Here is a 15,827-nt window from a genome sequence, read left to right as displayed (position 1 = left end):
AAAAGGAAATCTAGGTGCACTACCGACTGTCTCCTATTGAGAACTGAAGTGTTTCTATTGAACTGGGCTGACTATGAAATAATTTTTGAAAAAGAAATATCAGTTTATTTAATTAATTAATTTGAATTAACCTTGTAGTAGGAATCTTGTAACAACATCTGATCAAAATGGCAAGTAAAAATTATGGTTTTAATTTGCTGTAATTGGCTTTGCTTTAATCAGAGTGTGGCAGAAAAAAGAGAGCATGTGCTCGTGCATGCAAAAATTAATTATTCCTCGTGTCTGCTACATGAGTTATCATCTTTCAGTTTTCGTCCTCTACGCATGTGTTATTCACATCTACAAAAATGTGTATTTTTTCAGCACTTTCAAACTGGACTGTCTAGTCTGTTTTTCCTCTCATCTTCCAAATTGCCACACCAAGATTAAAATTTGTCAATAAATCATTTATATACATCCGCAAAAGTTCCCAGCACTTAAGTGTCCAGAAGGCATGCCTGGTTTTCTTGGAAAAGGAGAAAAAAGCTTTGTCTGCCTTCAGTATCCTTGCTTTAGCACTATACTAGGACCATTTTAGAGGAGGTAACACAGTAGTAACTGAGGTTTAGATCTTTTAAGAACTACTGTCCTTATATTTAATTACAATATTTCTCTTGGTTCTCGATAGCAGTCCCACAAATGTGATGTGATATTTCGTCGAATGTCTCTGCACTACTTTATGCTCAAACCACTAACATTCAAAGGTGCAACAGCAACAGCAGGAAAAAGAGTCCTGAGTTATTACACTCATTTGCAAAGAACCAAGGCTCCTGAAAAGTTCAGAAAGCCACATGATATTTCTACTCATTCATTCTTCCTCCTTTTCACATTTGCAGAGCAAGGGCAGATATCCCATAGTGAGGGTGATGACTGATGCATGTTTCTGTTGGCTGACTGATGCCAATCCTTGAAAATCCCTTGAGTGGTCTGGGCTTCCCCACTTGGCTCCACTACAAAATGCCAAGTCTTTACTGCTTTACCAAGAGCAGGCATCTCCAGCTCAGAGGACCCGCGTCCTTGTAGCTCTGCTGATAAATCCGTGCCCTTGCTGCTCAAATGAGAAAGAAGTCTTGTGTCTTGAATGTTGTCCTTGGGATTGTTATTGTTTTTTTTTTATCTATTTATTTTTGTCTGTTCCATCTCTAGTGCCACTGCCACAAAAATGTCTTTAGCTATGTTATTTAACATGGTAGAATAAAGTTACATGGAATGATTTAAAAAAAAGAAAAAAAAAGAACCCTGGAAGTTCCAAAAATTCATTGAAGTGATAAAAAGCATTATCTAGCTGATAAACTAAGATATATAGCTCATTACGATGCAGAGCTTTTTTTTTTTTTTTGCGTGCATACTATGTGCAACTGCTCTCCACACAATAATGAAAAAAAGTGAATATTTTGCAGCTAGTATTACTGTAGCAGTAATGCACACATGGGTACTTTCTTGTTTGAACCACACACAATAACAGGGCCTGTAAATGGAAATGCATGTCATGAACATAACAAACATTCAAACAGACCAGGGGGTTCAAAAGCCTGCATTGTATCATCTCTTGGGAGCTTAAAGTATTGCTATGACTTGTGTGACACAAGTCTACTGCTGTAAAGTAATGGATGCTAATTTATTCTGGCTTCCAAGACTTTTAATGTATTTTGCAAGTTCCACTAACTGAGAATTCTATATTCAATACAAAAGATTCAATAGAGCAATTCTGTGTCATGGAAATAAGAGGTAATAACCATCTTAAGCCTACAGTACCTTTCCATGCTAGTCTCTATTCTGTTGGGTGACAAATCAGTTGTAGTAGAAAATGATGCTCTGCATGTAGCATCCTCCCTTCTATACCCTACTCTGTTTTCCCACCCCTGTATCAAAATGTGTTAAACTCATTTAAGTTATATATTACTAACTTCTCCTGGGTGTGTCCCCTCCCCCTCCGGCCTTACGCCCTGTGTTGCCGGGTAGGCTCCGGTTTCCCGCGACCCCGTATGGGACAAGCGGTTCAGAAAATGTGTGTGTGTGTGTGTGTGTGTGTGTGTATTACTAACTTACATATATATATATATATATATATATATATATATATATATATATATATATATATATATATATATATATATTACTTATATATATTACTAATTTCTTCTTGTTGAGCACTGTTTCCCTACAAGAAGACCTGAGGAGGCCGGCCGGCCTTTACAGACACACCCCATGCTGACTGAAGATGATGACCAACCGCCATGATGGACCAGACGTACTTTGCTGAACTGGGAAATCGAGTTACCATACAGGGACAATGCTATAATTAGTTGTAAACTGATTTAAAAGCCTTATTTAATCTACAATACTCAGGATGGGTTTGGGGGGGGGGGGGTAGCCACTGGAACTTGGACCCCCAGAGGTTTTTTCTCTCTTGACTCTCAGCTGGTAGTTTTGTTCCTTTTCTCCGTGGCCAGTACACATACTTACAGCTTTATAAAAACACTGATAATGTATTATACTAGTTCTGTACTTTATTTGTTTCCTTGTTCTGATGTATTCGTTGCTTTGCCCTCTACCTGTGTTCAAGTGCTCTGTGTCACTGCATGAGAAGAGTTCTATATAAATACATTGGATTGAACTGTTGAACTGAACTGAACTGAACTGAACTGAATTGAATTGGATTGGATTGAATTGAATTGAATTGAATTGAATTGAAATGAACTGAACTGAACTGAACTGAACTGAACTGAATAGTAGCAGCTCAGGGATGTTCCCTGGTATAGACCTGGAAGGTTGACATCTAATATAAAGGATTTCATCAAACATTCACTACCCCAACAGCCATGGGACTTGTTTACAGAATCAAACATATTTAGAGTCAACAATGACAATGAGACAGTCCCATTATGACAACACTGTTCAAAATGCTGCTTTTAATTAAGGGAAAAAATGACTTCGCCAATACTGGACTCAAAGGGTATGACAGCAAAAAGGGCTATGAAGTGACAAGAGTCTCTGGAACACATCAAAGAAGATGACTTACTGTACAGATGTAATAGGGCACATGACAGCTTGGATAATAATCCGCCCAAAAAAACTAATAAAGCACATGCCAGTTGAATGTGAGCAGTTGTGGAGTCACTCGAAATATGAGCTTCACTCCGCCTTGGCAGCAGCCCTACCTGCAGTGTTTGTGCATCCCTGTGAGCGTCTCAATAATGAAACACTCTCCTTCATTCAGGCAGTAGGCCAGATCCTTGTCTCTGCATGGCTTGAAGTGCTCTGATCGGAGGGGTGGAGATGTGGGTGATTCTGTAAAGCAGGGGGGTGGGGGAGGGGGACAGAAGTTACGAACAGTTATGAAGTAAAAGGTGACTCAGTACTGCAATTCTGTTAAAACATAATGTTACGTGAACAAAGAAGAGTGAGCGCATTTGAACAGAACGCCACCAGCAGTAACCCTTTCAGTGAAGCTGTTTAGGAAACCACTGTCACCTACATGAAGGTCTCAGAGTTATTGCCATAGAATGTTTGCTTTGCGGTCACTTGGGGAAAAGCAATGAGAAGTGTGATACGGTTCACAGAGAGATAATTGCTTGGATGATTTAAAACGGTTTAGTGACACGTGACGATGCCTGGGCAGAGAAGCTAGATTATGGTTTGCATAAGAGCCATATAATACAGTAGTATAACAATATTATGCATTAGTCGAGGTCACGCCAAGGTCACTGGGTCCATGAGTCCATGAGTACATTAGATTCACTCTGAGGAAATTAAAGATTCAATCACAAAAGCGTTTTAACTGGAAGTTATGGCACTTTTCCATGACATAATCTAAACCCAGGGCCACGCTGGTCAACCTGCTCCTGTATTATGAAGCATTCAGTGTAAACCAAGACAGCACATTTAATGAAGGTTCTAACAGAGGGAACAGGTCATGAAACCAATTTTAAAGAGAACTCGTTTTCTAATTTATTCAGCACATTTTACAGTCACATAGTTTGTGGTTTATGAGTTTGTGTTTCATGTTAAGAAACATAAAGTACATTATTCCGTTGACGAAGATCAAGTTTTGCTAAGGGGCAAAATGTTGACAAAAAACGTATTTGGAAATTTGATTACGCTGGAAAGTGAATCCCAAATTTGCTGGATTTTGCTGAATGGACAACTACAACCTGACAGGTTATTAACAAGTGATATCACTGATGTAAACTCTGTCTTTTTCAATGATTCATAAGAAAGGAATCAAACATTGTCACAATATTGTGTCCAAAATAATAATATCCTATGATTGTTCAAATGCCCCTTATACGTGCAGTGTAGCATCAGTATGGTTTTTATACAGTGCGATCCATGAAACAGCACGGCGCACGAGCCTCACCGAGGTCTCAGTACACAGAGGCGAAGTTTAACAGAAGTAAAACTTGTTCAATGAACGCATCAAGCACACATCACGCACAAATACTCTAGTTTCACAAGACAAAAGTAATAACAGTACCGGCAGTAAGTACCAAATAAGTCGACCTTCTACTGATGATTTAATTTAGGGTCTTTTAAGGGTTGTGTGGTTGGTCTGTCGTCTTTTTCCTTCCCCCTTCAGAAGTCATGGCCGCAGTTACCGCAGCAGTGTCAAAGTATGGTGAATATATGGTGGCGTCGTAACATTTTACATCACGAACTACTCACCTTTCCCACTGGCTTTCAGCGGACAGTAGCGGATTGTGAGAGTCTATCATGAAACCACCATTGCAACAGTGGAGTATCCATGACACACCTTTTGAGCACCAAAACTCCGACACCAACAGTAGTGCGGTACAAAACTGCTCATCTGGACACTGCCATGATGTTGCACTAGTTCACAACTGAAAGCAAAATCACATCAAGTTTGTATCGTTTTGGATGATTCCAAACCAGTTGCAACTGAAATCGATGCGCTACATGTAGTATCCCCATATTCACTTTTCTCACTAGATCTTTAAACTAGTTGTAGAATTGTTGCCTGTTCTGTGTCAATTATGACTTTTCCCGAAAAATTAAGTTGAAATGTAATTATGAGTGTAATAACATATTTATTGTTACAAAGTGCAATGCAGTGAACCAAAGGCGCAACGCGTCTCACTTGCAGAGTCCGCATTTGCGTCACAAACGAATTTCTACTTTTTTGTTTTTAACATTTTTCTTGTCTGCGCCTCTTATCCTCTCAGCCCCATTCTGCAAGCAGTTCTCTTCTCTTTTCTTGCTGAGGCTGCTGAAAGCGGCATTCACAAAGGGCTTAAAGGAAGCAGAGGTCACTGCCAATTTTGTGGTACAAAGTGAAGGGCGTGATGTGAGCGGAGTTTTTGGGACCATTAAAAAAGGTCCAGACAGCGATCGAAGTGAGGCAGGAATTGCACACACTGAAGAGCAAACCCCAAACACACTTAAACAAATTCAAAAGTGTTCGTCACAGTGCAACAGTGACAAAACAGCTAAGATAAAGGAAAGAAGTGGTGGCATAAAGTGCACTTCAGAATAGAGAAGCAGTGAAGCTGTGGATAATCATGAGGGCACAAATGCATAGCTTTCAAGGATTTCCGAAAAAAAAATGATAATTCATGATTTCGGGCGTCTTCGGTGTTTCTCTAAACCAATAAATGATTCGGTACTCCACTCAAAGCATAAATACTCTTATGTAGAACCACTTGCCCAAACTCAATGTTGGGGTGGTTCAGAGACAGCGTATACCTTAGGTGGCGTGCCAGGTAATCGCAGAGTAGTCAAACACACTTATTCACACACACGTACACACTTTGGGCAATTCAGAGTTATTGCACGTGTCTTTGGATTGTGCGAGGATGAGAATCCGTATGGACGCAGTGACTATGTGCTATAGAGCGACGTAGAGTGAGACTCATGGCGGAATCGATATCCTGAGCGACGAGGCACAGAGCTCCCGGCGACACCGTTGTGCCCCCTACCATCCAACAAAAGTCAGAAACATGACAGCGCAAAACAAAAAGCTGTGCATCGTCATTTATGCATGTTCATTTTTTCAGGGTTTGCAGTCGTCTCCTCAAGATGCGGAAACAAACAGAAGAGCAAAACACTAAGGAAGCTCGTTCGCTGTGTCACACGAGCCACCCTTCACCTGATCATAAATGCAAACAGTAAAAGTCAAAACATATTTACATACTGAAAATGGGGGAATGTCACGTGTCTGTATGAACAGCCTGCCTGGGTTCAGACTAAAGTTAACTCAACCTCCTCCTTCCCAGTTAAACAAAACATGAGCATGGGGTAGCAAACACCATCTTCGGTGGTGGAAACCCATTCTGTTTCTTTTGAAATAGGGACGGTCGTTATGAATTTCGTACGATGCGTCTCTTCTACGAAAATGCAGCTTGCTTCTGTCCCAGCGCTACATAAACGTAAATCTGTCCTCAGAATTTGAATGGTGTCATCGTGCTGAGTCCACCATCTCCTCAGCGCACACTAACATCGCAGCCTTTCAGCTGAGAGGGATTGTGAAGGATAGAGAGGGATAGAAAAGCAGTTGACTTGTTTAAAAGTGAGCCTCGGCGTGCTAATCTGACCAAAGTGGAGTGGCCTTTATTACACTGAAGGGGATCATTTTGAACAGCAGACCTTCTCACTTCTCAATATCCACCTTATCCCATGGCTACCTGCCAGAAAAATTAATTATGCTCAAAGTATATTTATATATATAGTTATCTCAAAGTAAGAGATAGGAAGGATTTTGAAATAGTTTTGGAAACAACTGACTGTGCCGCTGCACATTGTAACATTTATTCCACCTACTCAGCAAAAAAATTTCCAGCAAGAATTTTGCTCTTTGTTGCTCGCTGTTTTGATGAAATCACAGGAAATTACATCACAGGAAATTATGCAAAGTCCTTCACTGAATGGAACAATCCTCCTGTTTTTCGTTTTGATTCTTCCTGCGATATGTGTATAATTTGTACATTTTAACCAGAAGACCTTTCATAATTTATGTAGACCTCAAAGAACACATTCAACAGAGACGGGAAAAGAAATAACAATCGATATGTAATTATCTATGAATAATTTTATATTTTCTATGTAACAAATTTGACACGTTCGTAATTGAAGAGCACCATTGTACTGGAGGCAGGTAAGAAAACTGTACTTGTTTTCCTGCCTTTCTCTCACAAAGAAATAACGTGTTCAGTAAAGTGACTGACCACGTTTGCTCGTTTTTATTGCTAACTTGTTCGTACGCAGCGTATTCGAGAAAATCTAAATCTGTATTCAGGGAGTGTAAACCATTTGTCTGCTCCTCATTTTGAGGAATATGAACCATTTCACTGCGCCCCAGTCTAGTGACATTACAAAGGCCGTAGAATGATTCAGTGCCTTTTCACCTATAAAATATCACCCCCTGACCTTCTGAACATGCTTATTTGAGCTTTTCTAATCGTTTTGCTCATCTGATGTCATTCGTCCTATGCTTAGATAGTGCAATTTTCTTTCTGTTCCTAGTTTACCATCCATTACCCACTAGTGGGCTCTTCGCTGTTCTCTTTTTCTGATAGAATCGTACGTACGTATGTAGGTTTGAGGCCTTCAAGCAAGTCGAAACGATGTTTTGTTTATCCTTTCCCGGAACAACAATCATCACTGCTGAAGCATATGATCAGAGGGGACATGCTTTCATCTGTAGCATGTCTACGATGTGCTCCACAGTCCATTACCTCCACTGCTTACAGGGGTGCAAGAGGGTAAGTGTGTGTTACAGGAGACAAAATAACCTCTCAGTATTGAGTGAGAAGGTGCTAGTAAAACAATTCTTCAGAAAGCTGATTTCACGGAGCCAGCGGTGCGGCCAGAAGGGTGGCAGGTTAATGTCGCTGAGACTGACAACCTTCTGATGAATTATTAGTATTAGCAAATAAACTAAAAGTTTCATTTTCTCCTGCTGCAGTATTAGTAAAACCCAGGCATATTATTCCTCTTGTGTTGCATGTGATACGAACGCAATTTACTGTAAAATGCGTCTTACCAAATAAACACAATGATAGACAATCCTTGTCCAAAGAGGAACGAATGGTGTGACTGTGGAAAGCGTACACCACAGAGTAGTCACCACATGCAACCCCAGATGACCTCCTGTGCCTGGAGTCCCTTCCAAGAACACAGCTTAATTGCAGTATTGGCTACCTGGCTATTCTAAGCCGTTATACTAGTTTGATAATGACACACACACACAAATGCATGTAACAAGTATAACATTAGTCAATTAAGTTCCTGTTTAAAGAGGAGGGATGTACAGCATCCGGCATTCACTTTAACAGACTGTACAGTTTCGGATGGGAAATGTCACATAACAGGCATCGTCTCCTGCCTGGTCAAGTGTGCATGAAGGAACTAGCACTGGTGAATAAATACATTCATATAACAAGTTTCTACTAATTCACAACGGACTTCCTAAAAAGTAATAAGTACCGTGTTTCCACATTTTATCGCAATTGCTGTTGATACATACAGACCAAATATGAAAGTGCCTGATGTTTGTTGTAATTAGGTATTTTCATGTCTTATAATATCTTTCGTATGTGGTGTTCTGCATTTTTAATTAAAACAAAAATAAACAAATAAATAAATAAAAGAGAACAAGAACCCTGTTTAAAACCCCGAAGACTTCTGAGGGAACTACATTCCATAAGTGCTCATTATGATTTAGTACTGCAGCTCTTAAAAGCTCACCAAGAATAAAATTACTGCAGCTCTGAATTTAATTCAGTCATTTCCTAGATTAATTTTCTCTGAGTTACCTATCTTGGGCAATGCTTCTCTCTTACGATCTTTATGTTGCCCTAGATGCCTGGATCATCTATAAAGCTATCGATGGACTAATGCACCACAGAGCATTGCAATGAAAGAGCGGAAAAGGGTCCCCTAACTTCACAGTTTTTATTGGTCCACTGAAATTTTTTCACGAATGTTAATTACATTGACTAAGTTAACTGAGTTTGAAAAAAGATAATGAACACCATGCATGTCTTCCACCTGCATGTCATCAAATAAGTATTGCATTTGATCTAAACGTGTAGGCCAAACACAACCTCAGCCCGTACAACTGTGCGAAACAGACATGGCCCACACTGCTACTGAAATGGAGGCATCCATCAAATTCTCTTTATCCAAAAAAAAATTGATATAATGGCTCTAGGCTTTAGATATCCAATGTTAGATTTACAGAACAAAAAATCTGTATGCAATCTGAAAGTTGTGTGTTGTACAGGTGAAGCTGAAATGCAGTAATGTACTGTAGTTGGCGCATCTGCATCAAGAATTCTCTCTCTGAATGTGAGAGTGATGCTTTAAGGGAGTGGGGCATTATGAGAAGTGCATGCATTTGTACTGGACTGTCTGTTGGTCATATTGAGTGTATTTTTAAAGCAAATGACGGTGGAGATGGCAGAGCAATTAGAAGGAAAAGCCTAGAAGCTTGTTTTTCCGGTATGTATGTGCATTTTGGTGGGCAGTTTTAGAGAGTCGTTCACAATAAATAATATGTGCTAAGTGGATCCCTGCTTGGTTTATTGCTCACTCTGCAGATACCAGATCAATTAAAAAGAAAAGTATGAATTTCCCCAAAGCAGTAACGGTGACCTTGGACTTTTCAGCCGAGACAGGAAGCTGCCCTGAGTCTTTGAGCACAGTCTGGAAGCAGGACAAGAACGGTAAGAGGTGTCATGCAGTTTTGTGTTTTCTAAGATTTACGTCACTTTGGAGAAATGTGTCTGCTAAATGAATCCATGTAAATGTATGTATATTGTGCCAAAATCATGGGCTCATGGGGTGAAAAACAAAAATGTTGAAATTCTATGAGAAACCTCTTTAACGATGCCTAGTGGATCTATGTTTTGATGCCTAGAATCTTGTTTTTGTCACTCATCTTCTAAAGCTTTTTATTTATGCCATCTTTTGGTGTAACTTTGCTGTGTTGCTCCAAAGCAGTAAGGCTTTAAATTGCTCAGGTGTAGAGATACTGATTTGCACGGACCGTCAAGTCAATAATGCTACAAAAATATTTTGTTTTCCCCCCATCTTTTGATTAGCTTCACTTTCTTGCTACAAAACAAAATGCCGCTTTGACTCATCGAGCAATGCTTTGCACATTAGTTATTTACACCAGCATCAGTATGTTTTGTTGTACATTTCCGTAATGAAGTAATTTGTGAGCAAATGCATTTCACGTCACAGTACTTATCACATGCGGAAACTCTGCTTCATTACATTATGGTTCATCAGTAACAACAGAAATTCTTCAATTGTACTGAATTCAGTATGAGTCATGACGAAGTGTGGACGCTGCGACGTATCACTGATTTTCACTCACACACGTGTGCGGACAGTTGCTTTTACTGACGTTCATTTTATCTCAGCAGCAAACTGGAGTTAAGTTTCTTCAACCATCACCAAAACGTTTCAAAAACTCTCTTATAATGTGGCATGAAAGTCTGGACCCCACCATCCGCGTTATATCGAGTCTGCTGTGTTTTTCTGTAGCTCTACATAAAAAAATCATGAAAACATTTAAAATAAATAATCATCAAAAATAAAAATATGCTTTGGTTAAATTTTTTACTGTAGTTAAACTTGCCTGGGAATATGCACTGTTGCATTACTTTACAAATTAAAACACTGGTACTATATTTTATTTATGTTTTGAATTCTCCAATACATGATTTAGGAACAGTAATGTTTGGGAATGTGGAAATGCAACTAGGTCACACACTTTATATCAATTTTGGTATATAATGCCATAACCTTTGTCTTTCAAAAGGAATTGATGAGGCCTTTTCTGCTGTCAGTCACTGGAAATGAGCAGTGACAAACAAAGTGGCAAAGGTTAATTTACAGCCTACACTTACGGAAACGGCCGTGCAAGGTATTCTGTGCAGCAGTAACTAACATCTAAAAGCACAGCCATGGTGAAACTGGCTAAAAAATTAAGACTTGACATGCTTGCAGTTGATTATACATGGTAGAGTTTGCGTTACAAATCGCACGTATTAACATTTGTAAGATCTTGAACAATCTGCGTAGACAAACAGATGTGTTACATTGCCATTAAGTCACAGCGTACAGTATATTTGTATCATGGCAGACTTCTGTTCATCACTGCAATAATATCTCATTGATGTTAGAGGGTTTTTCCCCCACAGCAGTGACTTGTAGCTCTCTTCTAGCTCTCGCTTTCTCTTGTAGCTCTAATCGCAATGGTGAATAGCATTAAATAATGGTACATCCAACACCCAGCTGCGTCTGTGTTTTTTTTAGCTACAATAATGAACTAAGCTTGACAGAGGCTACCACGTGTCCGCTAAACTAAAATAGATTCCCAATTTTTCCCCACCCTTTGATTTAAAGAGCTGAGGATGAGTAGGATACGAAGGTTATCCCACTGAGTACTGTATACCTTGGATACATTTCGAAGAAGAGTTAAAGAGAAACAGAGCCCTGTTCAGAGAAAATCTGGGGATCAATAACTGGTGCTTTGGAAAGATCCCAAGTGACAAAAAGAGATGGATTACACTACTGATACAAGTACTATTTCTTTTCATGTTTATTAAATGGTATTTTGAATTCTTCTATTTGAAACTAAAACTAAATTCTTAATTTTTCATTGCTCTTGCTGGTAATGAAGTGCCAGGTAATGCAACCACACTATTCCACTATAACCACTCTAGGGATCAGAAACACTGCTGAACCTTCCATTCACAGCCCTGTTCAGGCTACAAATTCCACTAAATGTATTAATACGTGATACATTAGATCTCACAGGCTTGGTCTGCGTCATCACTATTTGGTGTGTAAAGGAGGACACTGGTTGTTTATGTGTGAATCAGTGTGCTGGTGACTGATTTAAGAAGATTCACCCCAAGCAGAACATTTTCATTCTGACCTAAGGTTATTGGCTGAGCTCAAAACATGGAGCACAATTACCTATAAGATGTCCATTTTGCATCTTGCACAACAAGCTAAGATCATACGAGAAAAAACAGCCTTGCGAATAACATGCAGAAACTTATTTTCTGTGGTACTGTATAAATGTATATAAATTAACAATGAAGACACGTGGACATGACAGAGCAAAGGACATTGAACAAGACAGTCTAGTTTCTTTTCATTCCTAAACAATGTCTATAGTGCATTTTTTAAAAACCCAACCATGCGTAAAAAGGATACAAGTGAAACAAAACTTTGAGATGAAATGCAAACTTACTGAATGTGGGGACATATTCAGTTCTTTTAGCAGGCCTTCAGCTGAGGGATTCTCTCATGGGTCCGTCCCATTAGACTCTTCTAGCGCTTATATCATTACTGCCAATCTAGTGACATTATACTCTTTGATAATGTTGACTGCATCAGCCATGTAAGGAATGTCAGTGTATGAGTTCTGAACCAGCATCCCCAGCGTGTAGTAATGTGAACTGCAAAATGAAACTGAGCCAGAAGAACCAGATGGCAACAGCCTATCATATAAAAATGGTAAAAATGGAGTAAACAGACTTATCCCGTACAGCCAATCAACAGCTAAGCACTTCATGATGTGAAAAATGAATTAAAGAATTGAAAACATCTGTTTTCTCATGTAGGCAATTTTTTACAACTGCAAAAAGCTAAATGTCAAGATAATATACATTCTGGCACTTCAAAAATGGTTTCATTCCAAAAAGCTCAACCATCCATACAATTCACTTGCTCAAGGCCAACAATTACGTTTGGTTGCTGAGATAATTATGACAGAAGTTTGAAACAACAAGTGAGAAATACATAGTTTAAGTGACGGAACTTTGAATGTGAAAATAAATATATTATTATAGATTACACTACAAACACTATAGACACAAATTAATGCACAAATAAAAGATTGTATTAAATAAAATTAAAAACACTTTATATGGCATAACATGAAAAACTTAAAATATATACAGTATTTTTTTATAAATTAGGAATTTGATACTTTTGTAATGACATATGTGAAGCAGAATTTATACGGATTTTTAACCAGATTGTAGAAGAAGTACATACCTAAAAAAGCAATATGAAGTCCAGTTACATAGAGAAAGCAAAAGTATAAGAGTAGGGCTGGCTGTGAACAGTAGAATAGTCATTAATGCATATTAGCGAAAATACGCAAAATAAAATAAGCAAAAATAAAATTTTTATGTGGGATTTTTGTGAGCTCACTCATCCCTCTCACAACATGGTCCCAGCAAAAGAGGTTAAAATGTCATATGAAAATATTTCTTCACGCAACTGCCTTATTAATCATCAGAATGACCCTTTGCCTATTTACTAAAAAGATATTTTATTCTGTACAAGAGCTTCCATCACATTTTGTGCAAGACACAAACAGTTTTGTGGAATCGCTACTGTCCAAACAGTGTAACAGTGGTGGTTCAAGCACTTTATTAACATGGTCACAGTTCCATAATAAAACAAAGGGCTGTGTGTACAGGCTATACCTTGACTCCTCTAAAACAGCAACACTTGTAAGTAACACACACACACACACATTTTCAGAACCGCTTGTCCCATACGGGGTCACGGGGAACCGGAGCCTACCCGGCAACACAGGGCGTAAGGCCGGAGGGGGAGGGGACACACCCAGGACGGGACGCCAGTCCGTCGCAAGGCACCCCAAGTGGGACTCGAACCCCAGACCCACCGGAGAGCAGGACTGTGGTCCAACCCACTGCGCCACTGCGCCACTGTGCCCCCGGTACTTGTAAGTAACTTGAATGTTAATTGAAAGTAAAAAATTCTGGTGAGGGATTGAGTCCCACGTGGGGGGGGTGGTGCAGATCACCATTGGGAATATTCAAGGGATGGTGGTAGACAACAGGCAAAGGAAGAGTCCACTATGCCGGAAGCCGGGCTACCTTCTCTTGAGGGAGTCGTGCAGAGAAGAGCTCCAAGCAGACAAGCAGCCATCATGGACAATAACTCTCATCTCCTGCCTGCCACCCGAGGACATGAGTAAAGACACGAGTATGTTGAGCAGTAGACTGGTGCACTTGCACTGTTACAATGACTCTCACCTGGAGTCACTGCTGCCAGCAGCCATTAGGCTCTAGAATGAGTCCTGCGGCTTTCAGGGCGTTGTGACCCCTTACTGCCAGAGTGGTACCAAGCTGTCACTAGTACTTTTTGTTTATTTCAACACTATTTGCAGTCTTTTACAGTGGTCTAAGTGTGATATTTATTTTCCAGTGTATACCAGTGTCTTTCTTCACTGTTTGATGTGTGTATCTTGCTGTGGTGTCACACAAGCTTCTTCCAGAATGTAGTTATTACATGTCAAAATCTATTTGCCAATTGAAATATCAGATTCAATACTACTGAATTTATACAGTAATTGTTAATTAATAATGAAGATGACACTTATGAGGTGGAACCCTGTACAATTATTTGTCCATTTGTAAAGCTCACTAATCCTCAGTACAGCAGTGCATTGTACTGTAAATACCATGTCCAGTGGTACTACAGCTTACTTGTGACGAAGCCTAAATGTTGCAATCCAACGAAGGTCAAACATGAAATGTTAGTAATTTTACATATTACTTACATTTATAATTTTTGTTACAAGTATTCTAAAATATGTTGGTGTAATAATTTTGTTACATAGTATCTTTTATTTTGGTATATTCATTTCAGACGACTTTTTGTCCAGGAACCATATTTTTCTCAATATAAGAATTAATGGCAGTTCACCTCACGGGGAAATTTTGCGTAACTAATTAACCCTGTAATGTGAGAAACTGGATAATTTGTACCCTTGTATTGTTTTTCGACTGCTTTGTAAATGGTTCTGCAGCTGTTACCAATCTCCCCCGAAGCTGAAAATACGAACTGTTGCACTGGAGAACTTCAGAGGTGGATCCATCATTTCAATACTCTCTTTCTTTTTTTTTTAAACTATGCATCTTGTCGCCGAGTAATACATTTAATTAAGTTGCCGTCACTCCGTTTTAATCCTGTTTTATTGCTGTTGGCATTACAGCAGCACAGTTATGATTTTTGTACCCATTTATACAGCTACACAATTTTATTACTACAGAAATTCAGGTTAAGTGTCTTGGTCAAGGGTACAAAGCAGAAACAGGATTCAAGTTGGGGTCCTAATATAGGAGGCAAGGGCTCTAGCCACTATGATGCTGTAGTAAGTAGTGGGCAATACATACATAGGACTTGCCATAATAGCTTAGGATAAGAGCCCCTACTACAGGAAGAAGCTATGTCGCAATCACATGCACTTTCAGGAGGAGGCAATGTGGGTGTCTTCAATTTCTGCACTTACTATGAGAGAAATCTGAGTGCCTATTGGTGCACATAAGGTATATTACATTTGTTCATTTAGCTGATGCTTTTCTCCAAAGTGACTTACAACATTAGTCTACCTACCATTATTTACCCCTTTGTACAGCTGTGTTACTTTACTGGAACAATTTAGGGTAAGTACCTTGCTTAAGGGTACTGCACCCAAAGGCAGGGAATCAAACCTGCAACTTTTGGGTCTAAAGGAATTAGCTCTAAGCACTACGCAACCAGCTGTACAAAAATGCCAAAAGACACAAAACACTCACTGCAGTCTACAAAGAAAGCCTTTTTCCTTCTGTTTCAGAGGACTAAGGGGTAATGAAAGTATTTGTTCTTTATTTTCTCCACAGAGGCTATTACACAGTACAATCAGGAAGAAATATGAAAGAGATCAAAAATCCCCATATGAAGACTGTTCATTCCTTCATTGAAGATGTGTTGTGTGAGACAGCACA

General features: G+C 39.2%; 1 protein-coding gene across 2 annotated transcripts in view; it reads right to left on the bottom strand.

Moving 5' to 3' along the window:
- Positions 1 to 15,827, bottom strand: part of nrg3a (neuregulin 3a) — a 149,414-nt gene that overhangs the window by 59,432 nt on the left and 74,155 nt on the right. For both annotated transcript variants that reach the window (XM_018738102.2, XM_018738103.2), the window contains exon 2: positions 3,201 to 3,330. In XM_018738102.2, coding sequence (XP_018593618.2) covers positions 3,201 to 3,330 — 130 coding nt within the window. The remainder of the gene's footprint in view (positions 1 to 3,200; positions 3,331 to 15,827) is intronic.

The sequence above is a fragment of the Scleropages formosus genome, chromosome 8, assembly GCF_900964775.1.
Source record: "Scleropages formosus chromosome 8, fSclFor1.1, whole genome shotgun sequence".
Taxonomy (NCBI): Eukaryota; Metazoa; Chordata; class Actinopteri; order Osteoglossiformes; family Osteoglossidae; genus Scleropages; species Scleropages formosus.
Note: the sequence above shows the minus strand (reverse complement) of the source record. Positions and strands in the feature narration are given on the sequence as shown.